Source organism: Cyclopterus lumpus, chromosome 3 (assembly GCF_009769545.1).
Source record: "Cyclopterus lumpus isolate fCycLum1 chromosome 3, fCycLum1.pri, whole genome shotgun sequence".
NCBI lineage: Eukaryota > Metazoa > Chordata > Actinopteri > Perciformes > Cyclopteridae > Cyclopterus > Cyclopterus lumpus.
This window is the reverse complement of record NC_046968.1, coordinates 17,718,983-17,735,517: the sequence shown is the minus strand read 5'-3', so window position 1 is coordinate 17,735,517 and position 16,535 is coordinate 17,718,983. Positions and strand designations below refer to the sequence as shown.

At 38.1% G+C, this 16,535-nt stretch overlaps 2 protein-coding genes across 5 annotated transcripts; one reads left to right on the top strand and one right to left on the bottom strand.

Moving 5' to 3' along the window:
* Positions 1-319: 319 nt before the first annotated feature.
* Positions 320-3,721, bottom strand: mpc1 (mitochondrial pyruvate carrier 1). The gene is made up of 5 exons (XM_034560243.1): positions 3,543-3,721; positions 2,374-2,377; positions 1,939-2,035; positions 1,530-1,662; positions 320-1,062 (listed from the first exon to the last, which is right to left on the bottom strand). Exons 1-5 carry the CDS (start codon positions 3,611-3,613, stop codon positions 1,038-1,040), a joined length of 330 nt encoding a protein of 109 aa, XP_034416134.1. The 5' UTR covers positions 3,614-3,721; the 3' UTR covers positions 320-1,037.
* A 2,101-nt stretch (positions 3,722-5,822) lies between these two features.
* ddx21 (DEAD (Asp-Glu-Ala-Asp) box helicase 21) lies at positions 5,823-15,772 on the top strand. Of its 4 annotated transcripts, XM_034525731.1 has the most exons (17): positions 5,839-5,990; positions 7,551-7,611; positions 7,904-8,116; positions 8,726-8,854; positions 9,213-9,288; positions 9,803-9,981; positions 10,094-10,211; positions 10,410-10,595; positions 11,217-11,362; positions 11,660-11,809; positions 11,956-12,117; positions 12,491-12,610; positions 12,997-13,070; positions 13,284-13,443; positions 13,737-13,871; positions 14,516-14,560; positions 14,706-15,772. In XM_034525731.1, the coding sequence occupies exons 3-17, from the start codon at positions 8,084-8,086 to the stop codon at positions 14,943-14,945; spliced, it is 1,953 nt and encodes a 650-aa protein (XP_034381622.1). In that variant the 5' UTR covers positions 5,839-5,990; positions 7,551-7,611; positions 7,904-8,083; the 3' UTR covers positions 14,946-15,772. The 4 variants fall into 4 exon arrangements, with proteins under 4 accessions (XP_034381620.1, XP_034381621.1, XP_034381619.1 ...); XM_034525729.1 differs by lacking the exon at positions 7,551-7,611 and having other exon boundaries at positions 5,823-5,990; positions 7,907-8,116; XM_034525730.1 differs by lacking the exon at positions 7,551-7,611 and having other exon boundaries at positions 5,823-5,990; positions 9,216-9,288.
* The last annotated feature ends 763 nt before the right edge of the window (positions 15,773-16,535 follow it).

The following is a 16,535-nucleotide window of genomic DNA, read 5'->3' as shown; positions in this document are numbered from 1 at the left end:
CTCAAAGCTATTTTTTCACATAAAAACATAAAAGCTGAGTTGTATACATAAAACACCATTAGTTTCCTGTTCATTTGATATGTACTTTTTAACTTTGTTGATAAGATGTCTTTGATATTAATTTACAAGGGCGTTACATTACGCTGAAGAGCAAAGTGTTGAGCCTAAGCATGGAGCAGTAGTCTCCTTGACATGACCATAGTTGAATATCTGACATCGTAAGGTCCCCTGATCCCTCACAATAACTATGGACTTTAAGACAAGAATCAAATGATAACTGCAAAAGCTTCATGCAAATAAATCACTTCGCTAAATTATGTTCAAGTTGCTTATAGACAGTTTATTTGAACAAACCCATAGAATCAAATCATTAAATCAGGGGGAAATAATATGAATTATACAATGGCAATAAATTAATGTGAACTACATATGATAACAACACACAGTACGTATTATGTTTGGTCAGCACTGATAGAAGCAGCTTGTCTTATTTATTATACTTTCATAAAACCATCCTCTAGGCACACCGTTCTTATTGTACATCATAACATTTTGCACAACAAACTAAAGCTTAGCTCTCTTTATGTCCTCCTTGTTTAGGTAAAGGTTCATAATTAAATTAAATAACATTATTATTTCAATTACTAAGCAGGTAAGAAAGTAATACAAATAATAATGCTGATGACCTAAAATGAGATGATTGATGACTAAAGATGTATTTGTTGAAAATGTCCAACAGCCAGTGAACTGTCAGGCTAGTTAGCCAAGTGTACATTCACCCACATCATATGTTTGTGTGTCAATAAGTGTTAAAATTTAATGTTGCATAATCTTTTTCTGTGTAGTAAAAGTGACTTAAAAATTCATGAAGATGATCAATCACGGTGACAATAGGTTAAGAAATGGTGCAAGTGGCACAGTTGAAAAGATTAGATAAGATGTTTGTATGGATTAGTTTTGATGTCCAGGTGTACGTGGCTGTTGAAGCAGCATGGTGCCACTCTGCAGTGAATGTCGGCATCTGCTTCACTCTGACACTAAGATTGCTTCTTCTTCTCCATGCTGTAGTAATATAGAAACAGTTGTTAACAAACCTACATTGTCATCATGTCACGGAATGTCACTCTGAGTTTCACTTCGATAACATTGCTCTTCATCCTAACTCTTTCATTAATTAATTGGTCAAATAGTGATCTAGGTCAAACGCCATGGTGGCAAAATGAAGACCAGGTTGAAAATAACTGGAATGACACTACTATTATCATTTCAAATAACAGGCAAAAAAATGACTTCATGATCCTTACCTAAACACACAAACTTGAAGCTTCATGACAAAGGAAATAATATCATAGACGCTGAATTGGAATCATGACCAACAGAGGGAATTTCTCTATGGACAGGTTATTGTAGACCATGACATAAAGCCAATACGCCTGAGAAGTTGTGAAAACTTTGTTGAGAAGTGTTTTTAATGACACCTGATCCGTTTAAAATGACAACAGAAAATCCCATCATAGAATATTGCTTACTTGTATTTGATGAGACGACTTCCCTGGATTAGCTGTGCTGACTCATTGGTCAAATGGCAAGCAAACAGTAGCCAGTTGCGTGGCTGTACCTTGTAGGCGAACCTCATGAAGAGCAGTGAATAGCAAGACAAAGCTAAGAGAAAGGATAAAACACACAGGCAATAGTTTATTACAGCACTGTCTTTTTATAAACCTCTTACTTATATTATATTAAGCATCTAAACCATTACAGATAAATAGATGAAGCTTAATAATATCAATGAATATAAAGTGACTAACGAGAATTGCTTTACAGAAAAGTGGAAATGACTAACCTAACTCTAGCAAAGTTACCAGAAATGAATGGGGGTATTGTGTGAACCCTTCATGTTTACACATGGGTTAATCCGCACATGTGTCCATGTCTTACCAAAGGTCATCCTGCCACTGATAATCTCAGGGCTCTTCTTCATATCTGCGATGGCGGCTATGGGAAGACCCCAGTTTGCTACAGGACCCCAGAAATGCTGTGCAGATACACACAAGGTGACACAATACAGTTTGAAACAGATTATTTATAGTTTGGGCAGTATCTTAATACGGTTGAACAGTAAAACAGAACTATACAATTACAATCACATGAATAAATACTTAATGGTATAATCTGTAAATCTTCTGAATCCCCAAAAAATATTAATTCAAAAAAGTACTGATGTCAAAAATAGAAAAGGAGAAAAACATGTCAGTCAGTAAAGATGTAAAAATTATACACCCATATTGGGTATGAGATACACATAAAGATAGACATTAACCAACAGGCAGTCATGGATGAGAAGAGACAGATAGAAACAAATGACAAACTTACCGTGCTGTTGAACAGTTTTTTTTCCAGGGCCACATAGAAGAGAAAATAACATATAGATAAGTAATACGGATATGACCTAGACTTGCGACCAACTAAAATCGGTCACGGGTCTGTTTCAGACAATTCACGAATGAAATGAGACCTAGTACATCTTAAAGACTTAAAGACAGAAAGCCAACGAAACCCCAGTGTTGCTGCTAAAGGGTACACATAATTCCTCACCATATCTATGGTGCATTTGGTTGACTCTACTTGATTTTCAGTATGTTACAAATGTTAATAAAGATTGCTCCTTGTATCACTGTGTCATAATATAAACTTTACTCTACACTTCAAGCATGCTGGTAATCTGTGGCGCACACACCACCGTGTACACAATGACCAACGTTTTGACAACAGTAAAAAAGCAGTTATCTCTGCTTGCCTTTTTCTCTAAAGTCAGATTTGAGCCTGGCCACAACTTTAAAAGCACAACTCTGTTCAATTTAGTTGTTAGAGGCAGAGTAGTTGTTTCCTTGCCACCATTTCAGAGACGCTCACAAATTACAAACCCACTGTCAAGGTTGGCAGATTGTTTTTGGTTGTTTCAACAACTGACAGCATATGTCTCCAGTGTACTTAAAACAGACATTTTCTTTAAAAGGAGTTAATAATCTACAGTCTTCACTCCATTACACTGGACAATGCTGTACAGAAATAAAAATAAGCAATACAACGGCACTTTACCCTCTGATGCCTGTGTTTTACCTTGTTTTATGTTTATTGAATGTCTTGTTCTAAATCAGTTATGTATTTTTACTTTGTTGCTGCTCAACTGAACTGACTGAGTCGCCAAGTAAATTTCGTTGTATCTTTTTATGATGACAATAAACATAATTATCAACAACCCATCTCATAAAGTGGAGACACAAGCTAACTGAGGGTTACTTTCTAACGTTATGTGACAGAAACCGTAATCGTCCTTGAAAACTAGCAGAGAACCGAGAGAAACAAATAGTAAAAAACACACTTCTTAAAATAGTCATTGTATTGTATTGAAAAAAATTGTATTGTATTGAAAAAAAATTAGCCAGCTGTTAGGTTAACTAGTATCTAGCTAACGCTAACTAGCAATCGTCACTTTAGCATAAGTGCTACTAGAAAATCTACCAGTTTTCCTTTTTACATACCTTGTCAAATAATCCCTGAAGTCTTTGCTTTTCAGATGGTCAATAGCTTTCCGTGCAATTGTCCCTGCCATGGTTTAACGTTGAGCTGGTGTCAGTTATGGACAAGAAAAGCACTCTTTCTCCGTTGAAGGGCGACTGAAAACTCAGCTCAGAGGACGACCCCGGTTCTAATTTCCGACCATAACATTGGCGCTTTACGACAGTGTCGCAATTATGCAGCGCAACCTCAGTCGGCCCAGTCTACTGCTTCAACTCTGTAATACTCAAGCTACTAGGATACTGTAGGACAGTACAAGTTATAAAGACAAGTTGCACAAAGTTTACCATCAAAGTCCATAGTATACCTTTAACCCCCCCCCCTGGTTGGTACAAAGTGAACGCTGCAACAGATGCTTAGGTGGTCTAACGCCTCACTGACAAGGCCAGGTGAGGTGAAGAACTCCACAGCACAAAGCACATTGTAATACCTGGAGTTCAATTTACCTGGGTCAAACTGATCTGCCAACCTTATATCTGTGATAATAGGCTTTTAATACAATTTGTAAATATGATTTTAATACAATTTGTAAATACAATTAATATATCTATGAGTTCTCTTTTATTGTACACCTTAGTTGTTTGGCTTTATCCTTGAATTACTTTACTTTTATTTCATGCAGTTACCTGATGGTGATGCCAGTCCAACACTGAGCGGATTCATTTGGAAATACATTGTGTTTTCTTGAAATGTTTTGTTTTGTCTTCCATCCATTTTGCTCACATTTTCAAGCAAGTTTCAGCAGTGCTGTGCCGTTCACACCACTCTTATTCATGCGAGAAGCCTTGTGACTCTTGTGTAGTGGAGACTTGGCCAAGTATGTGATCTTGTAAAATTATATTAGGACATTATTCAATGTTATTCATACATTATTGGCTTATCTGTCCTTTCTTTACTATTTTTGGTTAAGCTGTCCACAGTGATGTTGTGCTGATTGTCTATGTGCAGCAGCGTGAAATACAGACCTTTGTTGGAGTCAAATGTACATTTGACTTCAAACATGTATTTTTGTAAATGTACAATACACTGCTGCCAAATAGGCTGTTTATCTATTGCAGAAGAGGGCAATACTAATTTATAGTTATGCCCAGAAATTGCATTGGCTGTCTTTGTTTTTATTAGTGTAATATACCTTGTTAAACTACAACTTATGAAACATGAAACATGAACAATATGAACAGTATACTTGCCTGGATTTTGCACTTTAAGGTGGAATTGACACTCAGGTCTTAAGCTTTCTCCCAGACAAATAGATTATTCCAATATATCCCAATATGATTTATCTCAGTATATATTATGATAGTGTCTCTGCTGGCACTCTATTTCTGATATATTGGCACCAATATCACACATGTTCTGTTGTAATACTAAGAAATACTACCTTAGAGAAAACATTTGTACTTAATTGTATGTTGGGTCAATTAATCCATTCACAGGTTTATAGCACTTTGATATTCAAATGATAGCCTGTGTGTCTTTTTTGTATGTTTTCAGGCAATTGCATGGAGACATCTATACACACTTGCTTCATATTGGCCATTTGTAAAACTGTTACAACAATGCTTTAAGTAATTATGCAGAACAACTTGTATTGTGATGCTATTGTTACTGTTGGCAAAACAGAGTGAACTGAATTCTAACTTACCTTGGGATCTTTAAGTATGCCCCTTTGACAGAGCAACACAAAATAAATATGAAAAAATATAATTAGTAATTAGGAAAAACACTTTGGGTAAGCCCTTAAAATGTTCCAGTGAAAATTGTTGAAGGAATTAAAATGGGAAGTAATGGATATTGCTTTTAACCATAAGATTATGTAAGCGCAACAAACTCAATTTTTTTTAACCTTTTCAGCGCCATCTGCTGGGAAGTTATCGTTACCGTTTCAACGTTGACTGCCATACATGTGTTTGAAGTGTGGTTTCTGCTACAATAAGTTTATCAAATGATCAAATGGAACTTGTGTTTATCTTGTTTGGTTGAGCTTTCATCAACACCACTCACATTTGTGCAATAAGTACTGTCATGAGAACCATATAATAATTGATTATTTCTCAAATAGCATTTAATTTGTATTTGATTCAAATGTTACACCTTATATTTTAGTTTTTTTATTGAGTGTAACATTCGCAGTAATTCATTGTGGACAGTAGCGTCTTACGTAAGCCTATTTACGGCTCATGCTTGTTGTGCCGATCTATCGCCTCTATTTCTACGTCTGGCTCGCACCCTTCCTCGAGAGTCGCAGCCTTGCGCGTTCCTTTCCATCCGCGTGCCCGTGGGTTGTCCATCGTGTCTACATTGAGGGGTTCCAACAAGGAAGAGAAATGCCGACAAAAATCATCTTTGAAACTGAAGATCAAGCCATGGATGACGGCCTGGACACGGTCGCGGAGGCTAAACCCCAAAAGGTGAGCAGCGTGAGTGGTGTCGCCCTGGACAGACTGAAATAAGCGTTTAGCTCGTGCTCCGTCTCGTCACCGGCTTCTCCATGTTTAACAACATGTGGCTCAGCGCGCTAGCCCTCGGCTAACCGTGAGGAACCCGCCGTGAGATATGTTTACGGAGCAATACTAGTCGTGAAATCTTACAAAAAAGCATAGTGTAGTGTTACAGTGCATGAATTGGGGAACATGTACGCGACCCACTGTTAAGTTAATGTTCACGGTACATTGTACATTAACTTAGCCTAGCTAAAAGATCACCCACGAGTGAGCTACGTCACACGTACGTACGCGTGGGACATCGTGTTACCCTTTAACATGCCGCCCACATCTGGGTATAACTGCGGGCGCGATCTGATGACGTTTCATACAGCTGGGCTCGTCAGCTGTGAGTCGGCATACAGAGCAACCGGCTTAAAAGATTACATATTTAACTTCCTTTTTAATTATAGCTACTAATGATAACTCAAGCTCACGTACAATATGATACACTCTAGTTGTAATTGTTTTTATCAGACTACGACAATAATGATTCATTTTTACTTATTGATCAAATGTTAGATGCTCTAAGCTTTTCCTTTGTTGTGCAAATCAAATGCTGTGTACTTAAATGTCTGACCTAATTTAGATTAATAGATAAAAGATAGTTGATATTAAATGTTTGAAACGGTCAGAAATTTAAATAGAAAATAAGTCCCTCTCTCCTTATTGTATTACAATTCAATTTTGAAAAAATAAATTGTAATAACCATTGAGTTAAAAATAATGTTTACCTAATAACCACAATTCACATCAAAGTATACCCACCCAGTTTCTGTCAATGCTTCAATTATTTACTCTTCCGGTATCATTAATTTAAAATGATCATAATACAAGCAATTAAAATAATTTTATAAACAAAAATAATTTTGATTAATTTCACACAAATGCTCTGCAGTTCTGAAGATAATTGTTACAAATAAATGTGGTGTTCTTTGATCACTTATTATATTGTACCCATGAAGCTTCAGGGGTTTCTTTCTATTGGTGCTGAAAACGTTTTGAAGCTTTATGGCAGAAAGCACAGTGACATCTGGTGGTGTACAAAGCATATAACAGCCCTTCAAAACGGGCTCATATAAGTGCAATCCAATTTGAACAAGCTGTAATCTAATACATTTTGTCAGAAGTGCTGAAATATATATGTTAGAGTAAGATAATGAATAATGCATTTCCCCAAAAGCCTACATTTTAAATATTGTTGCCAATAATAAATATGAATGTGCTTTATTGGTGTAGTGTAGGCCCAGTGTCCACCGTGGGTTAATGTGTTTTAATTTCACAGTTGAGAAATTAAAACAGTCATGTCATGAATCACAATGTGATGTGATTGGAGAATAATATTGATTAAATTACCATATTACTTTTATTACATTGGTCTGTGGTATCAGCTGGAAATGTTGACTTATGATTATGTATTTCTAGTGTGCATGGCCATATTTCTCAATTCATTTGCTCTCTTATTCCATTAATGTGCTTATTACATAGTTTAGCTGAATGAAGCCCTCTCTGAAACAACAGTGACCTTTGAAACTTCAGACGTCACATTGTATCCTTTATTTGAGACTACTACAATGCAATTAACTGAAACTGTGCGTTTTTACAGGAGTGAAACAAGCTTTGATATTAACCGCCCATCTATAATTAGACCTCACATAGCCCCAATCAAATGTTGTGATTGAAATTAGAATATGATGAAATGACTACAAACTAGATTTTTCTCAAGCAGCCAACATTTTTCTTTCTTAAAACGTAGAGTAGCTCCAGTGTATTTTCACAGGTTTAACTGAATCCTATTTGACTTTATTGTTTTTCTTAAAAAAAAAAAAAAAAAAAAAAAGAAGACCAAAGAGGGGAAGAAGCTAAAAAGCAAGAAGTTGGAGGACCAGGAAGAGCAGGAGGACCCAGACTGTGAACCTCCAGCACCAAAGAAAAAAAAGAAAAAAGACAAGCTGGCTGTGGACCTAGTGAACGACCACATAGACTTGAACGGCAGCGGTAACGGTGTTGACACACCAAAGATGATTCAGAAGATGGCTGAAGGAGACACAGAGGTCAGTGATGTGTTTTTACTAGTTTGAATATGTGGTGACCAGGCCTAGTCTTGGTACTACATAGACAACAAGCTATATTTACTATCCATCCAAGTTGTTTCATGGAGCATTAGATGATCTTTCCTGGAAAAGGGTGAACAAGCTATAACATTACATTACATGTCATTTAGCTGACGCTTTTATCCAAAGCGACTTACAATAAGTGCATTAAACCATGAGTCCAAACTCAGAACAACAAGAATCAAGCAAGTACAATTTCTTCAATAAAGTTAAACTACAAAGTGCTATCAGTAAGAGCCATTTGAGTGCTACTAAAGTGTTAAACTACAAAGTGCTATCAGTAAGAGACATTTAAGTGCTACTAAAGTGCTACTACGGCGCTGCCTTCCCTATTCAAGGTATAGTCGAAAAAGATGTGTTTTAGTTTGCGACGGAAGATGTAGAGACTTTCTGCTGTCCTGATGTCAATGGGGAGCTTGTTCCACCATTGAGGAGCCAGCACAGCAAACAGTTGTGACTTTGTTGAGTGTTTAGCTCGTAGTGACGGGCTATAAAGGTCATACTCTGCCCCTTCTATAACATCGTCTCAACTTTTATCTTTGGTCTCAGAAAAAAAATAAGAAGCAAAAGAAAGCAATGGCAGCGGCTGAAACCAACGGACATTCCACCCCAAACACCCCCGTCGAGACACCGGTCCAGTCAAGCGAAGATTCTGCCAGCGACAGCGAAAAAGAAACGGTTCGACTGATGTTTTTTTTTTTTCCTCTTAGGAGGGGTTTGTGTTCCTGAATGTATGATGACTCAGCAATGTAGTAATTAGAATAAGTGGTGAAGTTTGAGGGACCACCATGAAAGCTGTTACTAAATCCTTCTTTCTAGGTGTTTTATTATTATATTGGAAAATGCCCATTTTGTAGTCTTTTATGTGCTCCTATGACATGTCGGATACTACGAGAGGTAAAGCACTTAGTATTTGTTCTCAACAGTGGGCTGGCCTGCAATATGGGAAGCTCCTCGAAGATGTTGGACATATTATAGGATTTAAATTGCCTGTTATGTTCAGATTACAAGATTCTGACTTTGTTTATTTGTTTAGAAGGAAACACCAGAACAGAAGGAAGGGGCCTTCTCCAACTTCAGGATCTCCCAATTCACCATTGATAAACTAAAAGGTAAACATCAAGTATTTACATTTTCATACCTTAGTCAACAACACTGTGGCTTCGAGACCAGAGGTGAACTGATACATGTTCAAAAATGGACATGTTTGCTGCTCTGCCCCCCCAAAAAAGAAGCTTTGCAGACTTTGTGCTTCAACATATTAATTAATTTCATGTTATAACTTATTAATTGTGTCTAAACTACTGCTTTTTATAGAATACACATGCTTTTTAATATTGATGGACGTGTTTCAGTTTTGGAGAGGTGATCTGACCCACACAATATGTTTATGAAAATTGTTAACATTTGAATTTAATGTGTTATGCACTAAAATAAGTGATTAATTAATGTTAGAAACAACTCTTTTTGTACTGCAAATGTACTTTGGAGTGTTAACTGAGCTTTGGTGCTGCGAGGCTTTGGGTTGTGATAAATAACAGATTACATGGATCTTCTTTTTTAAACCTGTCCTGTCATCCCACTTTCTTCTCCTCACTTTCTGTCACCACTCCATCATTTTCTCAGCTCGCGGAGCCACTTACTTGTTTGACATTCAGATTAAGACATTCAATTCTGTATATGATGGCGAGGACGTCATTGCCCAAGCCCGAACAGGAACAGGAAAGACTTTCTCATTTGCTATCCCTTTGGTGGAGAAGCTCCAGACGAACGCAGGGGCGTTTACCAGAGGCCGGGCTCCCAAGGTGCACACACGTTCACCTTCTCACCGATTTAAAAAAACAAGCACCAGTCACCAATTATTTGTTCTCTAAGTATGTTTGTGTATGACTGAGCATCTTTTCTGTCTGTTTGTAGGTCTTGGTGTTAACTCCAACCAGAGAGTTGGCTATCCAGGTCGCAAAGGACTTCAAAGACATCACCAGGAAGCTGGCTCTCACCTGCTTCTATGGAGGCAGCTCATACAACCCACAGCGTAAGTACTTTAAGAGTCTTTATGGCTGATGTTATTAAAATCTACGAAATATAATAATAATGTGTGTGTGTGTGTGTGTATATGTGTATATATATATATATATATATATATATATATATATATATAGAAAATGCATAACATGACCATGTAAATACCATCTCCTTATTATTTTTGTATGTGGTTTCCCCTTCTCTCTAGTTGATGCTATCCGTAATGGTATCGATATTTTGGTCGGTACCCCTGGTCGCATCAAAGACCACCTCCAGAACAATAAACTTGACCTCTCTAAACTGGAACATGTTGTTCTGGATGAAGTAGACCAAATGTTGGACATGGGATTTGCAGAACAGGTTGAAGAGATTTTGTCTTCATCATATGAGAAAGGTACAGTGAATCTGTGTTTTGTTTCATGAAAATCTCTTTGCTGTGTGTGTGTTTATATATTCATGGTGGAGGGTTAATATTTTGGTTTGTGTATCGTATATGTAACAGAGTTTTAGAGTAACTTTTAGTCTTTACCTACTTTACGTGTGTGTGTGTGCGTGTGCGCATGTGCGTTTGTTTGTGCATGTGAGCTGTCTCAATGCCATTTTTGGGCTCCTGAGCTTCAGTCGTAATCAACAGCAAATATTGGGGAGGAGGGGGGGCTCAATCTGTCACGGTCATCACCGACGTTACCAAAGATGTCACCCCACTGCTCTCTGTGCTTAGGGTCTCCTTATCTGTTGTGTATGCAACACATTTATGTATGTTGATGTACTGGCTCGTTTGTGGACCTGGTTCTCCCCTTAAGTGGATGTCTCCGCCATTTCGGCAGTACCCGGCTGCACGCCTGTAATTCATACTCTCATGAATGAGGCCATGTGAATTTTAAACCCACAAACAAAAAATGAAAAGGTTGCAGTCTGGATTGCTGTGTTAAAGTAGATTTAAAGATTGGTGTAAAGTGGTCATGTATGTATACATTTTTTTAAAATGTGTGTGTGTGCGTGTGCTCCTCCCCAGACTCTGAATCCAACCCACAGACTCTTCTGTTTTCGGCCACCTGCCCTCCCTGGGTTTACGAGGTTGCACGAAAATACATGAGACCAGGGTGCAAACATGTAGATCTGATCGGCAAGAAAACACAGAAAGCTGCAACAACTGTAGAAGTAAGTGTGTGTTTGTTTGTTGGCAGAGGTGAAAAGGTGATTGATGCAATTTAACAAGCGTTACAGCATTCTTAATTCGTAGGCTTAGCGCTCTCAAACTTGCCTGTTAGCAGAGACAGTTATACAGTTAATCTCCACCAGGAAAGCCCAGAAACTTAATTTGCAGTAAAAACAAAATTGCTGTATTCATCAACACCAACGTAATTGTAATCAAGTTAAAGTCTGCCAGCTGGATTAATGAAGATGTCTCTTCTCTCACTCCCTGGCTTCTCTCACCTTGTGGTTCTCTCTCTGTAGCATCTGGCCGTCGCGTGCCACTGGTCACAGCGTGCAGCTGTAATAGGGGATGTGATCCAGGTTTACAGCGGCGGCAACGGCAAGACGATCGTGTTCTGTGAGACAAAGAAAGAAGTCAACGAACTTTCCATGAATGCATCCATCAAACAGGTAGACACTCATGCAACAGTTTATGAATATCCGATTCATACAGCAGCAGGACATTACAACTTTATCAGGGGAGAAAGAAACTGTGATGAAGAAGCAGGAAATGTGCAGTGTTCAGTTCTTAATTTATTTTGTATGTATCTTATCAGAGTTCCCAGACCCTCCATGGTGATATTCCTCAGAAACAGAGAGAGATAACACTGAAGGGCTTCAGGAACGGTGGGTTTGAGGTTCTGGTCGCCACCAACGTTGCAGCACGTGGATTAGACATCCCTGAAGTCGACCTGGTGATCCAGTGTGCTCCACCCAAGGTGTGATATGTTAGAATTTCACAACACGTTTATCTTTGCATTTATGAAACATGCCATTTATTTCCTATGGAAATGTTATGAAATTTTAGATTTACAAATATGTTCTGATCTTACGGTACTGATCCCATTTACTTAAAACAAGACATTTCAAAATTGGTATTTACACATTTTGGATTGAGTTGAGTTGAAAATGAAAACCGCTGCAACAATGTATGTGCAATGGTTGATCAATAAGAAAAGAAGAATGAACTCTTCCTTGACAAATGTTAACTACAGACTTTCTCATTAACAGTCTTGCACATGGTATGGACTTATAAAGACATGTCACCTCTACTTTCTCTGAAAATGTTTCTGTCTCTGTGGTTGGTGTCAGGATGTGGAGTCATACATCCATCGTTCAGGACGTACGGGCCGAGCCGGCAGATCTGGAGTCTGCATCTGTTTCTACCAGAGGAAAGAGGAGGACCTGCTGCGCCACGTCGAATACAAAGCCGTACGTGTCTCTTTTTGCATTCAGTCCAAGTAGAAAAGGACAAAGGCTTAAAACGGCAACAAGTTGAATTGTTTGCGGAGCTATGAGAAAATACACAAAACATAGCTTCTAGTGACATCTGTGCTACAAATGGTATGGAAATGGACAAGGAAGGCGAGAATAGTACATACACAAATAGTACATTAAAGAATAGAAGAGCATTTCCTTAGATGCAAGAGTTGAGGATGATGCGGCTGCGCTACATAGCGGCCAGACTGAAATCCACCTTATCCCTGTAGTCTGAACTGATGTAAAAAGACTCAGACATTCAGTGCAGCCTGTTTGACTCTACTCCAGATGTTTCTATATTGATTATTAATCAAAAGGCATTGTATTTGGTTTTCCAGGGTATCACATTCAAACGAGTTGGCGTTCCCACTGCCAGCGATATAATCAAGTCCTCAAGCAAGGATGCTGTCAGGTAGATCAATCTGGATAATAAGAGCCGAATGTAACCATATATATTTTGTTTTGGATGTATGAAACTACAGTTATTGATTCCTGTTTGAAACGTTGGACTGTCAGCCACATCATTTGTCTAGTGAGCTTAATTAATGCTCAATGTGAAACACATTTATGACAGAAAGCAATCAAGTTTCAGATTGTTCTGATTTTCTTTCTGTATTGTGTCCAGGTTTCTGGACTCTGTTCCAGTTACAGCCATCGGGCACTTCAGAGCGTCAGCTGAGAAACTGATTGAGGAGAGAGGAGCAGTCGATGCTCTCGCTGCTGCCCTGGCACACATTTCTGGAGCCACAAATCTTGAGCAGAGGTCACTGCTCAACTCTGATGCTGTAAGTTTGGTTTTAAACTTGTCATAAACGACCTATACATAACACACAAATATATTCACAAACAAGAAAACAAAAAAAAAAATGACAAAAAGTTATATACACACCAACTCAGTTGTTATGGTAACTGGGCACACTACTGTTTAACACTAAAAACCTTGCATGGGTTTCTCAACAACTGCAGGATAATTCAAACGGCAACAGTCTTGGGGGACACACATACAAATGTGTTATTCTTTTAGATGCTGTATAAGCCTAATTCCACCTAATTCATTGTTTCTGTTTTGTTTTTGCAGGGTTTCACCACTGTGCAGATGGTGTGTTCTCAGGAGATGCATAATCTGGGTTACGCCTGGAAATCTATCAAAGAGCAGCTTGGAGAAGAGTTTGAGAGCCACATTCACAGAATGACCTTCCTCAAAGGCAAAACGGTATGTAAACACACAAATATGTACATATGGGAGGTGCTGGTGGGGTTTATATACAAGTCAAAGAAATTATATTCGTTACATTTCCAGATTTTTCAATTCCAGATTGTGATGTATTTTATTATTGAAGCCATTGTGGAACTTGACCTTGTTAGATTCTACTTTTATCAGCTTACAGTTAACATTAGGGTTTGACTGACCTCTGTACGGAAAGTGTATATTTGATTTGGTGTATACCGTTGCGCATTGATACAAAGAGGTACTCTTGTTACAACACACTTGTAATGTCTTGCCAAAAAAGGTCCCCGAAGGGCCTCGTAAATGAAAGTAATAGAATTGACAAATTAAAAAATAAATAGGAAACCAGGTGGTAAATCAAAATGCAAATTGAAGAAAAGAACCTGTGTTTTCTTGAAAGATCAACACTATTGTTTAGTTTATATGTAAATTTAGCTAGAGCCACACAAACATGTTACATGACTAATTATTCACAGCAAGTAAACAGCAAATATCTGTTGCCAGAGTAAATGTGACACCCTTTTGTAGGCGTGATCTTACCTGTTGTGGCTCTTACTCTGATAGCACAGCAGCTACATAGACTTACCCCAGAAACACTCACCATCTCACTTGTATTGTGTTTCTAACAGGGAGTTTGTTTTGATGTCCCATGTGCCAAAGTCAAGGAGGTTCAGGTGAGAACAAGTGCAAAAACTCCCCTCTATTCAAGATGTTGTATGGACTGTTTATAGTGTCTTCAAGATTAAATTGCTCAAGATAAATAATATGACGTAAAATCTGCTAACATCTGAACAACCTGTTCACTCAATCCTTCAACAGGATGCCTGGAAGGACGGTCGCCGGTGGCAACTGAGTGTAGCCACAGAGCTCCCAGAGCTGGAGGAGAAGCAGTTCAGTGACCGAGGTGGCGGGAACAGAGGAGGAGGCTTCAGGGGTGGAAGAGGGCGTGGTTTTGGGGGAGGTGGTGGCCGTAGTAATGGGTTTCGGAGTGGTGGCGGTGGCTTTAGCAACAAAAGAGGAGTACACAAACGCAGCTTCGGTGAAGCTTTTGATTATTGAAGCGCCAATATGCAGGACCGATAAGACCGTCACTCATCTGGGCTGGCAGGGGTTATTGGCTGAGTGGAATCAATGGATTTCATTTCCATCATCAGCATTCAGATATTCTGCAGCTTCATATAGAGCACATTAAATGACCAATATCCCCCCTCTTTCAAAATATGGTGAAAATTCTATCGTATCTGATAATTAGATTAGCATTTCCTGCTGGTTTAAGATCAGACTTTCTGTGTGCAGTTCAAAACAAGACCACTGGCAGCCATTTTGTAAAGATGGTGTGTGCTTTTTTTGGGTGACAAATTAGTTGAAACTCGTGAAAAGAAATTTGTGCATAATTCAGTTGCTATTTTTTTGAATGGCATAGGATCAAAACAATTGGGTAAAGAGTTTAACATTATATGATGACTTTTGAAAGTGTCATTCATTGAGTTGTATGTAAAGTGTTACTCTTTTGTTTGTACTGGGTGTTTGGGGAACGGTGGCAGTAATCAGACTTGAGCCTTTGTCCAAAATTGAAGGTACCTCATCCTGACCTAACAACATGAAACATCCTACTTGTTGCATGACACTAGATAACTGTGTAGCACCATGAAGCTGCACTGCAGACAGTCATATGGTAGGCAATGTGTTTCTGCTCTGCACCCACAGAGAACAGTGAGGAAGTGAGCGTTAACCTTAAAGGTTGTGCTCAGTGTCGGGTTGCTGCCTTAACTCTTCCCCAAAATATATTGGATGATTGCTCTGCAATTGCCTCTATTTAATAACTGTATCTACTGCTTACATTCATTTGAATGACATTACTTGTTCATTAAAAAAGGTCAACTCAGGTTGTGTTTATTCTTTTTAAAGGGATGTGAAATAAGCATGTATACATTTGAATGTGAACTGCTTTTCGGAGCCTGACACTAAACTATTAACTTCAACTGGCCTTTAAGAAAATGTAGGTGCAAACTGGATCGCTAAGAACTTAGTGCTATTAGGTTGAGACTGTCAGGAGAGTGCACCAGACAGCAATACTATAACGTACTTCACCTGACATTGTCTAATAAACCCATTTCTGGAACAATTACAATAGTTCTGTATTCAGTCAGAGGATATTCAATATTTTACTAATAGCAAGCATGTGATGAGATGAGGTGTAATTGCTGCTGATTATTATAATAATTATTTCTGAAATATGTAGTTATATCTATTTTACAATAGAAAGAGATTGTTCAATTATTTGATTTTATCAATTCAGTAGTTTCTTAGGGAGTTTCTTTACAAGAACATGTTATCCCTTTGTAAAGTGCGTTGTTAGATTCTGTATACATAATTATAATGATACCATCTTGACGAAAAAAAAGGAAACCGTGTAGATTACACCAGACTTTAAAATACACAAGGTTCAACAATACAATGTTAAAAGTATTTCTTACAATATTTCATGTGCAAATGTTGCATTTAAAAATCTTTGAAGGCCTGTCACTGTTTCTTGGGGGCAACCCATTCAAGTATTTGATTATTTATTTTAACCTGACTTGACAAGGAGCTCATAAATACATTTACTTGGACAAATAAAAATGTTTTGCTTCCATCTACATCAAGCTC